The sequence below is a fragment of the Somniosus microcephalus genome, chromosome 23 (genome assembly GCF_052327205.1).
Source record: "Somniosus microcephalus isolate GS21.2 chromosome 23, FLI_Smic_1.0, whole genome shotgun sequence".
NCBI classification, from domain to species: Eukaryota; Metazoa; Chordata; class Chondrichthyes; order Squaliformes; family Somniosidae; genus Somniosus; species Somniosus microcephalus.
Genome location: NC_141009.1, coordinates 35,136,950 through 35,154,906, shown reverse-complemented (window position 1 = coordinate 35,154,906; position 17,957 = coordinate 35,136,950). Strand labels below are relative to the sequence as shown.

The 17,957-nt window shown below is 43.2% G+C and overlaps 1 protein-coding gene across 1 annotated transcript in view; it reads right to left on the bottom strand.

The window, feature by feature from the left end:
• akna (AT-hook transcription factor) overlaps window positions 1–17,957 on the bottom strand; it is a 181,089-nt gene that overhangs the window by 31,810 nt on the left and 131,322 nt on the right. Inside the window, exons 8-13 of the mRNA XM_085965770.1 lie at window positions 13,831–13,890; window positions 11,615–11,748; window positions 9,479–9,716; window positions 6,462–6,613; window positions 3,976–4,161; window positions 3,542–3,797 (exon numbers count right to left, since the gene is read on the bottom strand). Coding sequence (XP_085821896.1) covers window positions 3,542–3,797; window positions 3,976–4,161; window positions 6,462–6,613; window positions 9,479–9,716; window positions 11,615–11,748; window positions 13,831–13,890 — 1,026 coding nt within the window. The remainder of the gene's footprint in view (window positions 1–3,541; window positions 3,798–3,975; window positions 4,162–6,461; window positions 6,614–9,478; window positions 9,717–11,614; window positions 11,749–13,830; window positions 13,891–17,957) is intronic.

Genomic DNA, 17,957 nt, shown 5'->3' with positions numbered 1-17,957 from the left:
TAGGTCAGGGGCTTCTGGAACATAGCTTCATCTTTGCTGATATCTGAATCTTGAAATACTCTGTGACTGGTGTCTAAAGTAAAATCTCACTCAGTTTCCCACCTGCGTTCTGGCCAATGGAATTATTCAAGCAGGTTGAATCATTTTGAAATGTCTTGACAAAAAAGGACTGCGTCACCTTTAGGTGTTGTTACTGTTCCGCACAAATCGCTGCAGTTGTTCTGAAGCGGCTTAAAATAATTACATCGCAGAGAGAGCTTGTTAAGCGCCTGCGATGGCCGTTGTTCCTTCACACTCACACTGAAGGATCAGTGTGTTCCACAATGCTCCACATCTTAAATCTGCTCTGATGCTGCATCGAGCGATAGGTTGTCAGGGTGAATTAATGCTGGTGACATCCAACAGAAACAGAGGCGGGAGGCAGCAACCTTGCAGCACGTCGGGTGTCACCTGCCGCAACTTCCTGGAATTACAGGAGTTCACAGCAGATGGAGAGCGGCTGGGATCTTTGGATAAGATTAATATTAATATGTTAAATAAAAGGAACTGGCCAATTGATTGCCTCCAACTAGAAGTGTTCCATGCTGTAACACAATATTACTCAAACATATCTAGGGCAACGTTGTCTCTTGTTACTGAAATCCATCGACTGAAAGATCCTATTTGAAATAATCCACTGTAGTATTTAACTGGTCTTATTTTTGAATCAAACAGGATGCCTCATTGGCATAATGTTAGTTTACCAGCGGTATGAAGTCAGTTAGCATTTCACTGGAGTTTGTAAAATGCTTTCTGGCCAATTTATATTTCTAGTTCTCTGGCATTTGGCTTTCTAAATATTGGGAGCATATATAAATAAATTTCATCAGTGAGTTAATAGCAGGACATGGCTAATTCAAAGCATTTCCCCACTTCAGTTAATAACCAGCCAGATAATTTTTGAAGCTTATATAATCTACAGTGCCAATGAGTCACCGAGATACAAATTGATGGCAAATTAATAACATCCGCTGTTACTGCAGCATTTGATTGTTCGCGGAGGGCGATGCAGGATAAGAATGATTCCAGTGTCAACAGCAAAGTAAAGGACACACTGAAGTGTCTGCATTGTATCCTCACACAAGTGGAACAGAATATTGATATATAATCTAACCAAACAGTTTGGATGATACCATAACTCATGAGAGTGAGCTATCATTTGAACTAAGTGACGTAAGAAAACTACAAGCCACATGGTCCAAGCGTTAAACAAAGCTTTAATCAACTGTTTTACAACATGGAGGTCCAGTTGTGTCCTTCACTAGTTCCTGTTAAGAATGTCCTGCGCAAATTGGGCCCGTGCCCGAGTATTTATACTCTCCCTGGACAGCGCCACCCGCAGGCCGCTCAGTATTATTTCATAAGTCTTTCTTTCATGAATGATTGATTCATGTCACTAAGTTTTTGGCTTACTGTCCTGGCATTATTTATCACACTTAAAAAAAAACGTAAGAAGGTTATGGCCATTTCTCAGCTTCGGCTCCATGTTGATGCCAGTGGCGTCCGCCAATGCTCTTCCAGTCACTGAGGGTGATGATGTTCACACTGCAGAGCTCCCAACAGACTGATATTTAACATGGACTGCTGGAAGTTAACATGGTCATTGTGTATTAAACAGTGACACTTCATCAGAGTATTGTCAAAGCCGGTGTAGGAATAGCTTTCCCGCATGGCAACTAAAAGATACTTTTTACAAATTCATTAGTGCTGATTAATTCATGGGGTTATGAACTGCAGCTCGAGTCTACCTGAGATTAGTTGCATTGCAAACTACCTTCTGGAGATGGAGACTTCAAATTGAAGCCCAGCTCCCTGCCCAAATTCTCCAGAGGACTAAGTCCAGCCAGTCTATATGTCAGAAACATCAACTGAAACATGTTTTGCTATCAGTATGTGCATTTTAAAAGAAACTACGATATAAAAGCCTTACTGTACAGGAATTATCAACACTGCCGGGCATTTTTCTCAAAAATTAATAGTACCATTATTTACAGCAGCAACAAACGCAGGATAAACAAGTGATCCGAGTTCGGATCAGCAGAAAAAAAGTGATTACAGAAAAAGAAATCACTTATACAGTTACAGCTGCGTGTTTCCAAAGAGTTGCGGGACAAGACATGACCTTTGACTCTGCCTGTCCAACAGAGTTTCCCCAAAATGCAGTTGACAGCAGCCATAAAACATGGCCGCCCCAAGCCCGACTGCCACATGTAGGCCTCAAACCCTTCCACTCCTTCCCTACCACACGTGAGGCAGCTTCATGGTGACTTCACTGGTATCCTCATTCTGCTGCGCTGAAATTTTAAACTGAGAGATTAAGGAATACGAAAATGACATTAAAAAAAAAAATTACATATGCTAGGAGCTAACCCGCAGAGATGGAAGGAAAATGACAGGCCAAGTTCAATCTACACAACTCTTGTGGACTATGTGCCGTGCACATGGACCAAAGCCGAGGATCAACAATGCAGAAATGAGCCCTCAGTAAACAGACCAATGGTGCAGTAATATAGCACACACTCGTTGGGTACTGGCACTATTTTTGGAGCAGCGACTGCAGATAGCATGGAGTTATACTGTCCAATTGAATCATTTGGCTTGTGCGAGACCAGCTCCTGCAAGCTGTCTCACATTATGACAGAAACTTCGAACGGCTCCCAATGCAGTACTGGGAAATTGCAGTTATCGTGTCCTTTTAGTCTGGGACACAAAAACTACGTCACATGTCAGACGTGCTGTATAAATATTCCTCGAACATTTGATTAATTTTCAACTTAGGCTGTTTAGGGAGCGATGTAAAATGACCACTGGAGGGCACTATATAAATGGATGGTGAAGTTTAAAATCATCAGCACTGGAAACAGACTAAGCAACACATATCGCCCGTCATCTAGATCCTGGCTCTGAACTCAGTCCGTGTGTAAAAGAAAAGTGTTGACTTGAAGTATAGTCAGATCCCTACTGAGGTTTTCAAGTTCTTCATTACTGTCTTGAGAGTGATCTACACTTTCTACTAATGGCCTGCACATCTCTGTCTGGTATCAGTTCTCTGGTATCGAGGAACCTCTGTAGCCTCCTGTACTGTGCTATCTTACCTTGTAGCAGTCAGCATTAAACTTCAGTTTGGGGACTGAGGAAGCAGCTGTGATTTTCTCAATGGCCAAAACTGGTCATTGAGAAGAAACAAAAAAGTAAGTTGCAAAAGCAAGGCAGGCCTGTGACTATCTAAAAAGGGTGCTTGGGTAAAGACCCTGATGAATGGTCTGTACCTGAAGTGTAAACCTGTCCTTTCTCTTTTCGGATGTTGGAGATTTGCTGTGTACTTCCAGCATTTCTTGTTCTTATTTACTTTCTTTTCATCAAAGCTGGTCAGTCACCTGTTCTATCGTTCTTGCTTAGAAATGTTTACATGACAGATAATTTGGCATCAAATCTATGTTATGTCCCCTTCCCAAACAACAAAACTTGCCACATGCATCACACTGTAAGTGGGCGCTGTTACCTCTAGAGGGACTGATTTGGCTCGGTAGAGAGTTTTGCGAAGCACGTGTTCTGGAGAAGCAATTCCATCCACGCAGGTCACACTTCTTCGATGTGAAAGGTCCCTCTTTTCTGTAAGGTAGGCTCCTTTTGAGTTGGGAGAGACAATGCGCTGTCTGATTGCAGCAACTTCGGGCAACAACTCCTCGCTTTCCAGTACTGGGTGACTGTCCTTGAAATTATTGGAGAGCGCGGTTTGCATTTTCATTGGTTGTCTCCTTTTTTAAAATGAAGAAAATGTCATTAACCCATTGAAGACCAAGAAAAATGTGACATAAAACACTCTATATTAAAGACACAAAGGGGCAGTGTTCTATCAAATTCCATTAAGATGGCTGCTGATAACTAATGGATGTTAAAGCACTGAAAATGGGTCCTTCCTGTTCTGCAACTCACGGTTCTGGTGTTTTCCTGCCGTATTTATCCAGTTCATCTTTAGAAGCCTTCATCCTTCCTTCTTGGATTCGAGCCACCCTTTCCATCTCCTGAGCATGTGCAGTTGGGGGTGACTGAGGTGATTCTGGGTTTTCCCTCACCCTATCAAGGTCCAGTGATAGAGGTAAATCCTTGAAGTTTTTACATCTGGTAACCAGAAAGGAAAATATTTGTTTACACTGAAAAGGGAGGAGGACACAGCTGCAAGCCTCTAATTGAACTGAGGGGCCCAGAACCTAGAATAGCAGGAAAGCTCAAGTGATTTGTGACTGTTATCTGAACACCAGGAGTTGGCCGCTGCCTTTAATTCCTCTCTGCTTTATTGGGTAGTTTGGTATCTGCTATCTCTAGAACATAATGCAGCAACACTTCAGGTCATCCTTTTCAATAGCTTACGATGGTAAAGTCACTTTTAGGATATCAATCTGCTACATTATATCAATCAGGCAGCAAAGAATTCAAGTTTTTTTGAATGTTATTTATAAATGAAGAATCAAAAGTAAAAGGGAATGCCTGTTTCAGCCCCTTTTGTACAACATTCAGAAGTTTTGCGTATGACATGATTCTATTCCAATTCATCAGATCATAGTTCACAAGATAATCACCATATAACTTTGGAAAGCCTGAAGTGAGCTTATACTGTATGCAGATACCAGGAAAACAGAGGGTGTTATTGCAACTTCTTGTGTCATTACCTCCGTGAAGAGTTTCTTCAGCCTAAGTAACTTGCTTAAAGGATTTTGCTAATGGTGAGTCATGTGTGCCATGGGAAGTTTGCAATGCAGATACTATAGGGTATATATATATATTCCTTACCCGTTCACAAATGTGGCATCCTATTTGACCCAGAACTGAGCTTCCGACCCCATATCCTTTCCATTACCAAGACCGCCTATTTCTACCTCTGTAACATCGCCCATCTCCGCCCTTGCCTCAGCTCATCTGCTGCTGAAACCCTCATCCATGCTGTTGTTAACTCTAGACTCGACTATTCCAATGCTCCCCTGGTCGGCCTCCCATCTTGCACCCTTCGTAAGCTTCAGCGCATCCAAAATTCTGCAGCCTGTACCCTAACTTGCACCAATCCTATTCACCCATCACCCCTGTGCTCGCTGACCTACATTGGCTCCCGGTCCAGCAACACATCAATTTTAAAGTGCTCATCCTTGTTTTCAAATCCCTTCATGGCCTCACCGCTCCCTATCTATGTAACATCCTCTAGCCCTACAGCCCTCAGAGATCACTGCACTCCTCCAATTCTGCCTCATGCGCATCCCCAATTTTCACTGCACCACCATTGGCGACAGTGCCTTCAGCTGCCTAGGCCCTAAGCTCTGGAGTTCCCTCCTTAAACCTCCCTATCTCTCTCTTTCCTCCTTTAAGACACTCCTTAAAATGTACCTCTTTCACCTGTCCCAATTTCTCCTTATGTGGCTTCGTGTCAAATTTTATTTGGTAATGCTCCTGTGTTAAAGGCATGATATAAATGCAAGTTGTTGTTGTTGTTGTGGTGAGGTACATCACCATTATCAGCACATATCAAAAAATCACAGGCTTTATGTCCACGATTTACCAATACAGTTGGTAGCAGGCAAAGTAGTTAGCCCCAGATAAGGACTCAGAAATACTACCCTTATATCTGTTGTAGCATGCGGTCTTTGTGTGAGTTTTTATATTTTTGTTTTTAAACATAGCTCTAGCATTCACAGGAAGTGAAGATGAGAAGGCCCAGAATGAACTTAATTCTACTTTGCTCAGCATTCCCATGAAGTTAACTTCTGAAACTTGGTAACTCTTCAAATTGCGTTTATGTGAAAGGGTGCCTTCTGCTAATGGATGGATTAAGAGATTTACGTTTTCTGATAAGAAGGTTTCATAATTACTGAAAAATTTGCTCAAAGCAATAAGAAATAAGTAATAAGAAATTAAAGCAATACAGTTTTAGTATTCAATTCATAAACCTTGTAAAATGAAGAAGATTCATGTCGCTTCTCCTTCAGTTGGATTGAAATCCAGCATCATCGGAGAACTGTGAAACCTCTTGTTAGGGATTATCTCTGGGATTTTATTTAGTGTGAAATGATAGTACAAAAGAAGCTGCTGTTGACACTCTGGAGTTATGTAAATGTTCTTATCAGTCAGTGCCTCCAGAAACTGAGAATTAAACTTCAGCTAGATCAGGAGCAACAGCTTCTCGAGATGAATCGGTTTACTATCATCACAAGGTAATTTGTTGATGAATTGGGATGGCCACTAAATTGAGAAGCAATTATCTTAATCCTGACACGATTGAGCCCTGTATTATTGATTGGAATTTCCCGATGGTCAGAAGTGCGATGTTCCATTTATGCTACGGATTGGCTTTTACACACATTCAGGGATTATTCACATGGTCTGGAGTGGTGAGCCTTCAAGTGATGACGCTAGTTAATCTTAACCACACTCACTGGTCCAACAGTTGGTCAAAAGTATCCTTCAGCTGCATCTTCTTGTGTTTGAGGGTTTCAGGAATGGCGTCTCCATCCTCACTTTCTCCACTGACTGAGCTGACCTCCACATCCACCTTTCCATGTTGGAGTGCTGCATTTGGAACCGTGCTCTTTAGAAAACAAAAAAGAAGAGTGTTAAAAGTCCTCAGCTCAGCAAGTTGCGTTATTTAGATAAGTTTGGACAACATTAAAATTAATCACAAAACAGTGTAATTAGACGTTTAAGGAGATATAATAGAAAAGAAAGAACTTGCATTTATTTCAATTTCAATTTCAATTTTATTGGTCACATAACTAAATACAAGAAGTGTAATCTAGTCAGTGAAATGCTTTTTTCTTGACGAGCCGAGAGCACCAAGCAGCAAGAACACTGAGCTGCCTGGTACACACGGAGCTCGCAAGGACGGCAGCCATCTTCATCGGCGCCATCACAAAAAAACACATACCGACATATACACGCATACATAATTTAAATATAAATAAAGCAGACAGAAAATAAATAATTTCCTCTCAGTTTTTCTCGATGTTTCCCCTCGGTTTCCTCCACACACCTGGCCTGCACATTACCCCTGGCTGTCCAACTTGGCGTCCTGGTAACCGGGTTCCGCTCCAGCTCTCGCTCCTTCAAACTGTCCGCTCCAGCTCTCGTCCTTCAAACTGTCCGCTCCAGCTCTCGTCCTTCAAACTGTCCGCTCCAGCTCTCGTCCTTCAAACTGTCCGCTCCAGCTCTCGTCCTTCAAACTGTCCGCTCCAGCTCTCGTCCTTCAAACTGTCTGCTCCAGCTCTCGTCCTTCAAACTGTCTCTCCAGCTTTTATATAGCACATTGGATGTCCCAAAGTTCTTCACAACAAATGAAGTACTTCTGATGTGTAGCCACTGTTGCAATATAGACAAATACTGCAGCCAATCTGTGCACAGCAATGCCACACAAACGGCAATGAGATAAATGACCAGATAATCTGTTTTGGTAGCGTTGATTGAGGGATAAATGATGGCAATTTCAAAGAGAAAACTCTCTGCTCTTCTTCAAATAATGTTATGGGATCTTTTCTGTCCATGTGAGAGGGCAAATAAGATCTTGGTTTAATGTCTCACACATTCACAAATAAAATCCTTTGGAATGCCTACCCTTAGAGGCAGGTATACACTTAGAACAGGCAGCACAATCAATGATGAATGGAGGTTTAGAGAGGCCTGAACTTTTTAAAATAAATTTTTGGTACCAAAATATTTGGGCCTAGAAATTCAGTGGCCTGCGCCACCAGTTTGCGCCCAAAGAGGGCTTTTGCGCCACTGTCCAAACCTACCGCGATATTTAGCGGGGCGCTAATGGCGGCGTTAGCCTGTAGCGCTGCGCCTCCACCGATGACGTCATCGGTGTGCGCAGCGCCCCGCTATCGCCCCGCTGGCCATATTTGGTCGCTGCCGCCTCCTCCGCGCCGGCCGCAAACAGCGACCGGTACACAGGGGCCTACCTGTGCCGGTAGTGGGGCGAGCTAAGGTGGAGGTGCGGCCGGCCGCTTTTTCGGCGGCCGCCTGCCCGCACCTCCGTCCCCGGCCTCCTACACCCCCCCCCCCGCGGCATTGCCGGCTGTTTCCAGAGAGCCCGGCACTTCTCCTTGGTGCCGGGCTCATTTGCCGGCACTCGCAAGCGGGGATCGCGCTGTTGCAGGCACCTCCCCCTTAAGAGTGAGAGGAAGGCCTGCAGTGCCGCAGGCTGCCGTGCCGCAGCGGGTGGCGCTGCGGCACTTTGCACGCCGATATTCAGTTTCGGCGCCCCCTTGTTTAGCGGCCGGCTTCCACTTGGGGCGCTGAAACTGAATATCCCGCTGGCGCAAGTGGCTCCGCGCGCAGCGGTAATTCCGGCGCCCAGGCGAGCTGGGCGCCCCAAACTGAATTTCTAGGCCTTGGTGTTTCATCTTTCTTCAGGGGTATTTATTTCTTCCTCATTTAAATATTTTTTTCACCTAATGCAGGAAACTTTCGTTTATCCGGAGGTTAAATGTCCGGAAAGCTCTATCCACCGGCAAAATTCAGGAGTTGGTTCAGGTAAGTTTTTTTTCTTTTCGTTGCTTTTTTTCTCCAGTCAGGCTCTGCAAGGTCTAGCTGAAGCTGTTGCTTAGCTACAGAGACGCTTGCAGCTGCAGCCAACTGTTTTGAAGCTGTTGCTAAGCAACAGGGTTTGTTGCTTCACACGGAGCTCTCTGAGCTCCGTATGTTTTAACATTGGCGCTGGTTTCTACGGCAGTTTTGATGGGACGGCAACAGCTCGGTCCCGTCAGTGCCGGATACCAGAAAGTTTCCTGTACCCTGTTGTTGCTCACCTACATTGGCTCCTCGCCTCACACTACCTCAGATTTAAACTGCTCATCCTTGTATTTAAATCCCTCTATGGTCTCGCCCCTCCTTATCCAGTAACTTTCTCCACTGCTAAACCCCTGTGAATTCTACAGGTTTGTCCCTTGTGCATCCTCCACTCCCTTGACCCAACCATTGGTAGCCACTTAGACCCCCATATTCTGGAATTTCCTCCCTAAAACCCTCCTCCTGTCCACCACCCTCCCCTCCTTTAAAAACCTCTTTAAAACCCACCTCTAACAAAGCTTTAGGTCCCCCTCTCAATATCTCTTTCTTTGGCTCAGTGCCCATTTTCTTGCGTCCACCTCTGAAGCATTTTGGGATGCTTTTGTATGTCAATGGCGCTATACAAATGCAAGTTGTTGTTGTTGCTCATTAAGGGGCCACAGTGATGCCCGATAGTGGAAATGGAGCACACTGGTGTAAGGGATACGCTTCTGAGGCTGAGATTCGGGAAAGAGAAGAGAAGAGGGAGGTATTATAAGCTGATCTGAGAGTCTTTGATGCCGATAGTGTGGAAAAAGTCTCCCATCTCAGCACCAACATCCCTCAACGTGGCAACCACAAATGATTTCACCTGTCATTCACAGAATTAAAGCAGGGATCCAAGTCTTACCTCAGGTTTGGGATTCTGGGCTGTGACTGCAGATGTATGAAAGGCTGGTGTTGGAGACTGTGCCATCGGTACTGGCGTTGGTGTCTGGCGAGCAGGTATGGGTGTTACCCATGAGTTGGGAGTTGGTGTCATGTCAGACCGATGGTCTGTGGAGGAGTGACTCTCTGGGACCTGCTCAATCCGTTCCTTCAGATCCTCTAAGTGCATTCCAAGCCGAAAAATGTTCCCCTCCACTTCCCTAGGAAACAAAGTGTAGGTTCCACTATCTGCTGAATGTTACAAGGACACAACTTAAATATTCAAAACATTGCAATCCCTGCTTTCTGCAATAAGTTGAATATTACACACTGCAGTGTAAAGGCCTGTTTAGAACAGAATTCCCCATACTGCCTCAATATTCAGCCACACATTAATCAATATACCTGGTCTTGTGCTCTCTATATATACAGATGGCTGCGGAGGAAATTAGAAAGTACCTGTAATTTAACTGAAGGAGATCAGATTTCTAGATTTTACCGAAATATGTGCAGTCTCCATTCTAAATGCGGAAGTACGTATATGAACATCAAGAACCCCCTGCTTGAGCTAGGGGAACATTTGATGGAATGGAAAACTTTCCTGTCAAACTGTAGTTCCAAACTTTAAAAAAATATTTTCCTTGTATAATTACTAATGCTGGAGGGGTAGGGTAGGAGAGAGCAAGGGATCGAGAGGTCAGAATGAAGTATGTGGCGTCTGAAACTCGACAAGGATCAGTTTACTGGACTTACCTGCAGGGGCCTATTAATGAATATATTCCCAGACTGCAAAATCCCAAAGTGCTTACAAAAATGCTGGTTAGATTGAAAACATGTGGGTAAATACAAATTTAAAAGCAATATAGTTCATTTTCAAAAGTGCATCCACTAGTCCAGTGAAAAATATGAACAGGCTGCCCATCACAGCAAGTCTTCGCACTTTACAAAGTTTAACAACAGCCTAAATTCTATCCCCAATAGCATTAATCATCTTAGATTTATTCATTATAAAAAGTTTAACAACTTTAAAGTCTTTGATCTTACCATCATAGATACACTGCTAATTTTTCATTTTGTTTCTTTTATCTACAATCATCTCACACTAATACATTTCAAGACTGAGCTACAACTAGTTTTGAATTAGTACCCTCCACCCTCTTCATCCATTCAAAACCATTCACCTTGTAGTTACCATTGCTGCAATCATGGCTTCTAAGCATAGTGCCAACTCAGCATCAAGAGGGTATGCAACATATTATTGCGTCAATTATTATACAATAGTATTATCATGAAATTGACCAAAGGTATAATCAGAGTTGCTTTCTGTGCAATTTGAAGGTTGGTATTCCATGGACATTATGTACTTATTATCTGCTCCAGGCTGCACTCTAGAATTGCAGTCTCCAGTAACCACACAGACAGAACTCCTTAGCTTAGCAACAAGCCTTTACCCTGTAGTTTCATCTCCAGACACCCATCTTTCTCAGCTGAAACTTTCTTCCTCAGACCATACAAAGGTGATGCTTGTCAGACATCTAAACCCTCTGGTCCTGCACTGTACTGAACTTTGATAAATGGATCATGATCAAGAACAAAGCCTGACATTCACAATGCTGCAGTTTATAAATGAATCAAATCAAGTTAGCTGTTACCACAAAACTCATGAGTATGTACATTGACACTTGGTAATGTGATGCCAGATTAATATGGATGCGGTGTCTGTGACGATACACTCTGAAAGTGTTAGCTATTACTCCTCGGTTGCATGATCAAAGAGACATCCCAGCTGCTCAGTGAAAAGTATAGTGTTAAAGAGAAGTCGGTGGCTGGTCACCATTCTCATGTTGCACTCAAACTGATGAAATCCCATCAGGGAACATTTCTCTCAAGTGCCCCAATTTAATTAGGGCATGGTGACATTAAATGGGGCTATAGGCATGGTTGCCCAAGTCAGAAAAATCAGCCGATATTCCAGATCTGTGCTCCTGATCCAAGTACTGACGCAAATTCCATCCTTTCAGCATATTATGGGCTGAGAAGTAGTCCCGCACTGGCGTGACATTTGCCCTGAAGTTGCCTCTCAGCCTGTCCAAACAAAGATTGGAATTGATCCACTTACCTGTTAGGATCAAATTCCCCAATGATGTAACTGTTGCTGCCGGCATCCTTCAGCTGGAGCCCGCGATGCTCTTCTCGAGCTTGCAGATATCCTCGTTCCAGAGCATCCTGGCCTTCCTTCAACTTCTGAAATGCCTGAAAATAAGACATGGAAAAAAAAAAGAGAAAACACTGAGATTAGTGCAGGCCAGTTAAACAGAACAGGCAAATCCCAAGGAACAGAAATAATAAATACCTTTTGCCATTTTAATCTTATATAGATTGAGAAGGTGAGAAGGTGAGAAGGTCACGGAAGGAGCCCCGGGAGGGGCGGCTGGTGAGCAGGCCCGGGCGTTGGGCTGAAGATTGTCGGACAGGAGGAATGGTGGAAATGGAATGGCGGCGCGCACAGACGCAGCAGCTTTGCTTCTCCCAGGACGGTGCTATTTACGTTTAATGTTAATGTTATTTGTACGGGACTCATGGGAGCTTGCAAGATCACATTTCGTTGTTCATGTACTTGTGCATTGTACAATGACAATAAAAGTTGAATTATTATTATTATTATTGTTACCCATTTATTCAGGCAATTTACATTGTCAAAGGGAGGTATGTTTGAAAGAATCCATCCTTCATTTGTTACTATGAACGCCCCTCCCCTCATAAGCAACCCCTGACCCGAAAGATAAAGCAGCCTAACACAAGAAATTAACAGCATACCTTGTTTGAATCCCTGAAAAATATCAGCACACCATCACCAGTTCAAATAAGCAAGACTGTGGGCCAGTTTAATCTCAGAGACCACAACCAAAGTGCCTCAACACTTAAAATCACAATGTTCCCAATGTCTGCAAAACTGCCATTAATCTCTATGAATCAATGTCTTCTTCTTGTAGTAAATATTCAATTACCCTTCCTCTGCCCAATGTTCACCAACGTTGTCAGCTACTCCCTCTCCTCAGCCACTGTTCCAACTCTTCAAAACTGCCCACCTTCTTCAACTATTGCCCATCTTCAATTTCCCTAAGGTTCTATAATGTGCAACCACCGCTCGAATCCATGCCCACCTCTTACATCACTCCCTGCTTAAATCCCTCAATCTGGAATCCATCACACCCGCAGCATAGAGACCACCCTGGCCAAAGTCATCAACATTCTGTGGGGCTGTGATGCTGGAGCATTATCCCTCTTCAACCTCTCTGTGGCCTTCAATGCAGTAAAGGACACCATACTGTTCCAATGACTCTCCTCATGGTCTACCTCGGTGGAACTGCCTTTGCATGGTTTCATTTTCCCTGCTCCAATGCAGCCAGCACATCTCCTGCAATGGTTTCTCCTTCCATGCCCACAGTCACTTCAAGGTGTGTTCCAAGGTTCCATCTTTGCTCCCTCCTATTTTTCAACCAGTTGATGCCTCTCTATGACATTATCTATAATCAATGGAGCTCGGGCACATTTTCTATATGCGAGACACTTCAAATACTTTGCAGTTTCAGAGCCATTCGTCTTTTTCCAATGGCTTGAATTAGACCATTTGCTATATAGTGTGTCACCAAATGGGATAGAAGGTCACTATTGAGTGTTCCTTAATTTTGAAAGCATGTTTTATACTTGAATTTTACTTCATTTCAATAGCCTTCATTTTATTAACTTCCCACCTTATCCTAAAAATCTGAAGCCCATTTCCTCTTAACCTATGTGTTGTTAAAGAAAATAATCTTTCTTTCCTCAGCTGGTCTTCAGTGATCTAACCCTTAGCAAGTCTCTAAATTCAAAATAACCCTTGAAACTATGTTGCCCATTGATAATAAATGGGTGGCATTTGTAGTATAAAAAGTGACCAAATTCTACACCCAGTTCCAAATTCTTTACCTCCACCATCTTCATCAATACACCGTGTAATAAAAATGTGTATTTTATCCATTATTTTACATTTATCCATATTAAGTGCCATTTCATTCATTGGCCCAACTGCTGAGGTTGCCCACATTGCTTTGATAACACCATCCTGTATCACACATTCCGCAGGTTTGTATCACACATTCCGCAGGTTTGTATACTTAACAGCAGTGGGAAGCGAATTCCTGAAAAGAACAGCTTCAGTTTCAATTCTGCTTTTGTTCGAAAACTCAATTGTTCATTCGAGGGACCGAGTGTAGTGAGTGTGAAAAATGTACAATACGAGGAGCGCAGGCCAATCTGTGGTACAGGCTCCTCACAGCTGTAAGGGCCACTTACCCTTTGCTGGGACACTGATGCCACCTTTCTTGCCTGAAGCAACCCTTCAAATGTATCCATCTGTTAGGGGGGAAAAAAAAAAATCGCACAATTCCTCAAGTCATTCGAACAAAATGGATTGAAATATGCAAGACAAAGAAAAACTGCTCACTATATATTTTGCAAATCTTATATGAATGAGAATAAGGAAATTGTGAAGATAATGCACTCGTGTACAAGTTAGTTGTCAGATTTTACTGGGTCGTGTTCCATCAAAAATTTCTCTCTTATCCTTCAGTTCCCTAATTCTGGCTGATTGTGCATCCTGCCTGCTGTTTAATCCATTAGTGGTGACCGAGCTTTTAGTTGCCTCGTCTCTTCTCACAGAAACTCCCTCCCTAACCCATTCTGCCTCTCCACTTCCCTCTGCTCTACTAGAAACCGTCTCAAGACCCGTCTTGTCACCCAAGCCTTCGGACATCCCTCCTAAGCTCTTTCCACTGGCTCAGTTCCTCCTTTTTGTCTACAAAGTGCCTTGGGATGTTTACTACATTAAACAACACTATAACAATGCAAGTTGCTGTTGTCGTTGAACGTTTAGATACACCTGTTACTTGACCAAAATGGCATGGTTTTTGTAGTATTTTTGTAACATGCTTTAGTAATACGCACTGAAAGGGATAAATAGGACCTCAAAGGGAACTTAACCTTTTTTTTCTTCCTCGTCATCTGCACAAGCTTCAGTTTGAAAAACCACTGCTTTTGAAAATATATAAAAGTAATACATGCCACAGAATGAACACAATGATGCAAAGGTCAACGGTTGTTAAGTGTTGGCGAATGGAATGAATTTCCACATTTGGCACCCAGTGTCAGCACTGTGTACTCAAAGGTGAGGCATAAACACAAAGAAAATGCGTTTAGTCAAGTTTTCTCCCCCATGCCCCAAGACTGCACATTAATACCAACCTCAATCTCAACACTGTTGGTGAATTTTCTCATTCTGATGGCCTTGCTGAATAACACAAGCCAATTTAATGCTAAATTACTGTGGAATCCTCAGCAATTTTGAGCTGTGGACTTAACTGCGTTGACACTGGTCAAATTTCTTTCACTTAGGAGCCTTAATGTCAGCAGAGAAGGGAAACCTTCAAGTTGTCGATCTGTGCTGAATTAGATCCCGTGGGGCTCAGTTTCACCCTCACTACTTGGGCAGCAAACTGGCAGAACAGATCGCCCACCCGTTATTGAACCTGCCCGATTTTCATTTCCATTAATTTCAATAAAAATGGAAAAAAAATCAGGCGGGTTTTATAATGGGCACATTACCTCCATGTTCCAGAATAGAAAGGGCACAAATTTACTATGGACACCCAATGTCCACAATGTGCAAGAGTAAAAGTTGCAGTATTTATTTGTTGTAGGTCTGTTTCTTGCAACATATTCTCATGCTTTTAAAGTTAATTCAATTCTCTAATCTGTTGTATAATGATTATTTTTTAAAATCTGTAGCGCGCTTTCAATGAGAATACTTTTAATGAATGTGTTGCTAAAAGTCAAAAAGGAACTTGTGCTTGAATTTAACAATTTTTTTTTAAAGAATTGATTATGTGATTCTAAGAACATAAGAATTAGGAGTAGAAGTAGGCGATACGGCCCCTTGAGCCTGCTCCGCTATTCAATAAGATCATGGCTGATCTTCAACCTCAACTCCACTTTCCTGCCCTATCCCCATATCCCTTAATTCCTTTGGAGTCCAAAAATCTATCTATCTCAGCCTTGAATATACTCAATGACCGAGCATCCACAGCACTTTGGGGCAAAGAATTCCAAAGATTCACAACCCTCTGAGTGAAGAAATTCCTCCTCATCTCAGTCTTAAAAGGCCGGCCCCTTATCCTGAGACTATGCCCCCTAGTTCTAGACACTCCAGCCAGGGGAAACAACCTCTCCGCATCTACCCTGTCAATCCCCCTCAGAATCTTGTATGTTTCAATGAGATCACCTCTCATTCTTCTAAACTCCAGAGAGTATAGGCCCATTCTACACAATCTCTCCTCATAGGGTAACCCTCTCATCCCAGGAATCAATCTAGTGAACCTTCGTTGCACCGCCTCTAAGGCAAGTATATCCTTCCTTAAATAAGGAGACCAAAACTGTGCACAGTACTCCAGGTGTGGTCTCACCAAGGCCCTGTACAATTGTAGCAAGACTTCCTTACTCTTGTACTCCATCCCTCTAGCAATAAAGGCCAACGTGCCATTTTCCTACCTAATTGCTTGCTGTACCTGCATGCTAACTTTCTGTGTACAAGGACACCCAAATCTCTCTGAACACCAACATTTAATATTTTCTCACCAATTAAAAAATATTCTGTTTTTCTATTCTTCCTACCAAAGTGAATAACCTCACATTTCCCCACATTATACTCCATCTGCCACCTTACTGCCCACTCACTTAACCTGTCTAGATCCCTTTGCAGGCTCTTTGCGTCCTCCTCACATCTTATTTTTCCACCTAGCTTTGTCAGCAAACATGGATACATTGCACTTGGTCCCTTCATCTAAGTCATTGGCTGGAATTTTCCGGGGTGGTAGCAGGCGCGATCGGTAGCGGGTCGGGTGGGAAAGTTGTTATTTTTGACAGTGGGTCGGTAGCATAGTGGTTCTGTTAGCAAGCCATTCAGTTGTACCAAAAGCGCTACGACAAAGTCACTGTGGGGGTATCTTCACCACATGGATTGGAGCGGTTCAACAAGGCAGCTCACCACCACCTTCTTAAGGGCAATTAAGGATGGGCAATAAATGCCAGGCTTGCCAGTGATGCCCACATCCAAGGAACAAATAATTTTTTAAAAAATTATATTTTCTCCCGTTTTAGCAATTTTTTGGTCATCCTTTGCTGGTTTCTAAAGCTCTCGCAATCCTCAGGCTTACTACTATTTGTTGCAACATTATAAGCCTCTTCTTTTAATCTAATACTATCCTTAACTTCTTTAGTTAGTCATGGATGGATCACTTTTCCCGTGGAGTTTTTATTTCTCAATGGAATGTTATTTCGTTGAGAATTTTGGAATATTTCTTTAAATGATTGCCAGCGCTTAACTACTGTCATACCTTTTAATCTAATTTCTCAATCTAACTTAGCCAACTCACCCCTCATACCTACGAAGTGCCAGGCAATGATTATCTCCAACAAGCGAGAGTCTAAACACCGCCCCTTGACATTCAATGGCATTACCATCACCGAATCCCCCACCATCAATATCCTGGGGGGTCACCATTGACCAGAAACCTAACTGGACCAGCCACATAAATACTGTGGCAACAAGAGCAGGTCAGAGGCTAGGTATTCTGCGGCGGGTGTCTCACCTCCTGACTTCCCAAAGCCTTTCCACCATCTACCAGGCACAAGTAAGGAGTGTGATGGAATACTCTCCACTTGCCTGATGAGTGCAGCTCCAACAACACTCAAGAAGCTCGACACCATCCAGGACAAAGCAGCCCACTTGACTGGCACCCCTTCTACCACCTTAAACATCCACTCCCTCCACCACCAGCATATCGTGACTGCAGTGTGTACCATCTACAAGATGCACTGCAGCAACTTGCCAAGGCTTCTTCGGCAGCACCTCCCAAACCCGCAACCTCTTCCACCTAGAAGGACAAGGGCAGCAGACGCATGGCAACGCCACCACCTCCAAGTTCCCCTCCAAGTCACACATCATCCTGACTTAGAAGAATATCACCGATCCTTCATCGTCGCTGGGCCAAAATCATGGAACTCCCTACCTAAGAGCACTGTGGGAGTACCTTCAACACACGGACTGCAGCGGTTCAAGAAGGTGGCTCACCACCACCTTCTCAAGGGCAATTAGGGCTGGGCAATAAATGCTGGCCTTGCCAGTGACACCCACATTCCATAAAAATGAATTTAAAAACAATTATGATCACTCTTTCCTAGAGGATCCTTTACTATAAGTTTACCCTGTCTCATTACACAAAACAAGATCTAAAATAGCCTGTTCCCTGGTTGGTTCCATGACGTATTGTTCTAGGAAACTGTCTTGAATACATTCCATGAACTCGTCCTCCAGACTACCCTTGCCAATTTGATTTGCCTAATCTATATGCAGATTAAAGTCTCCC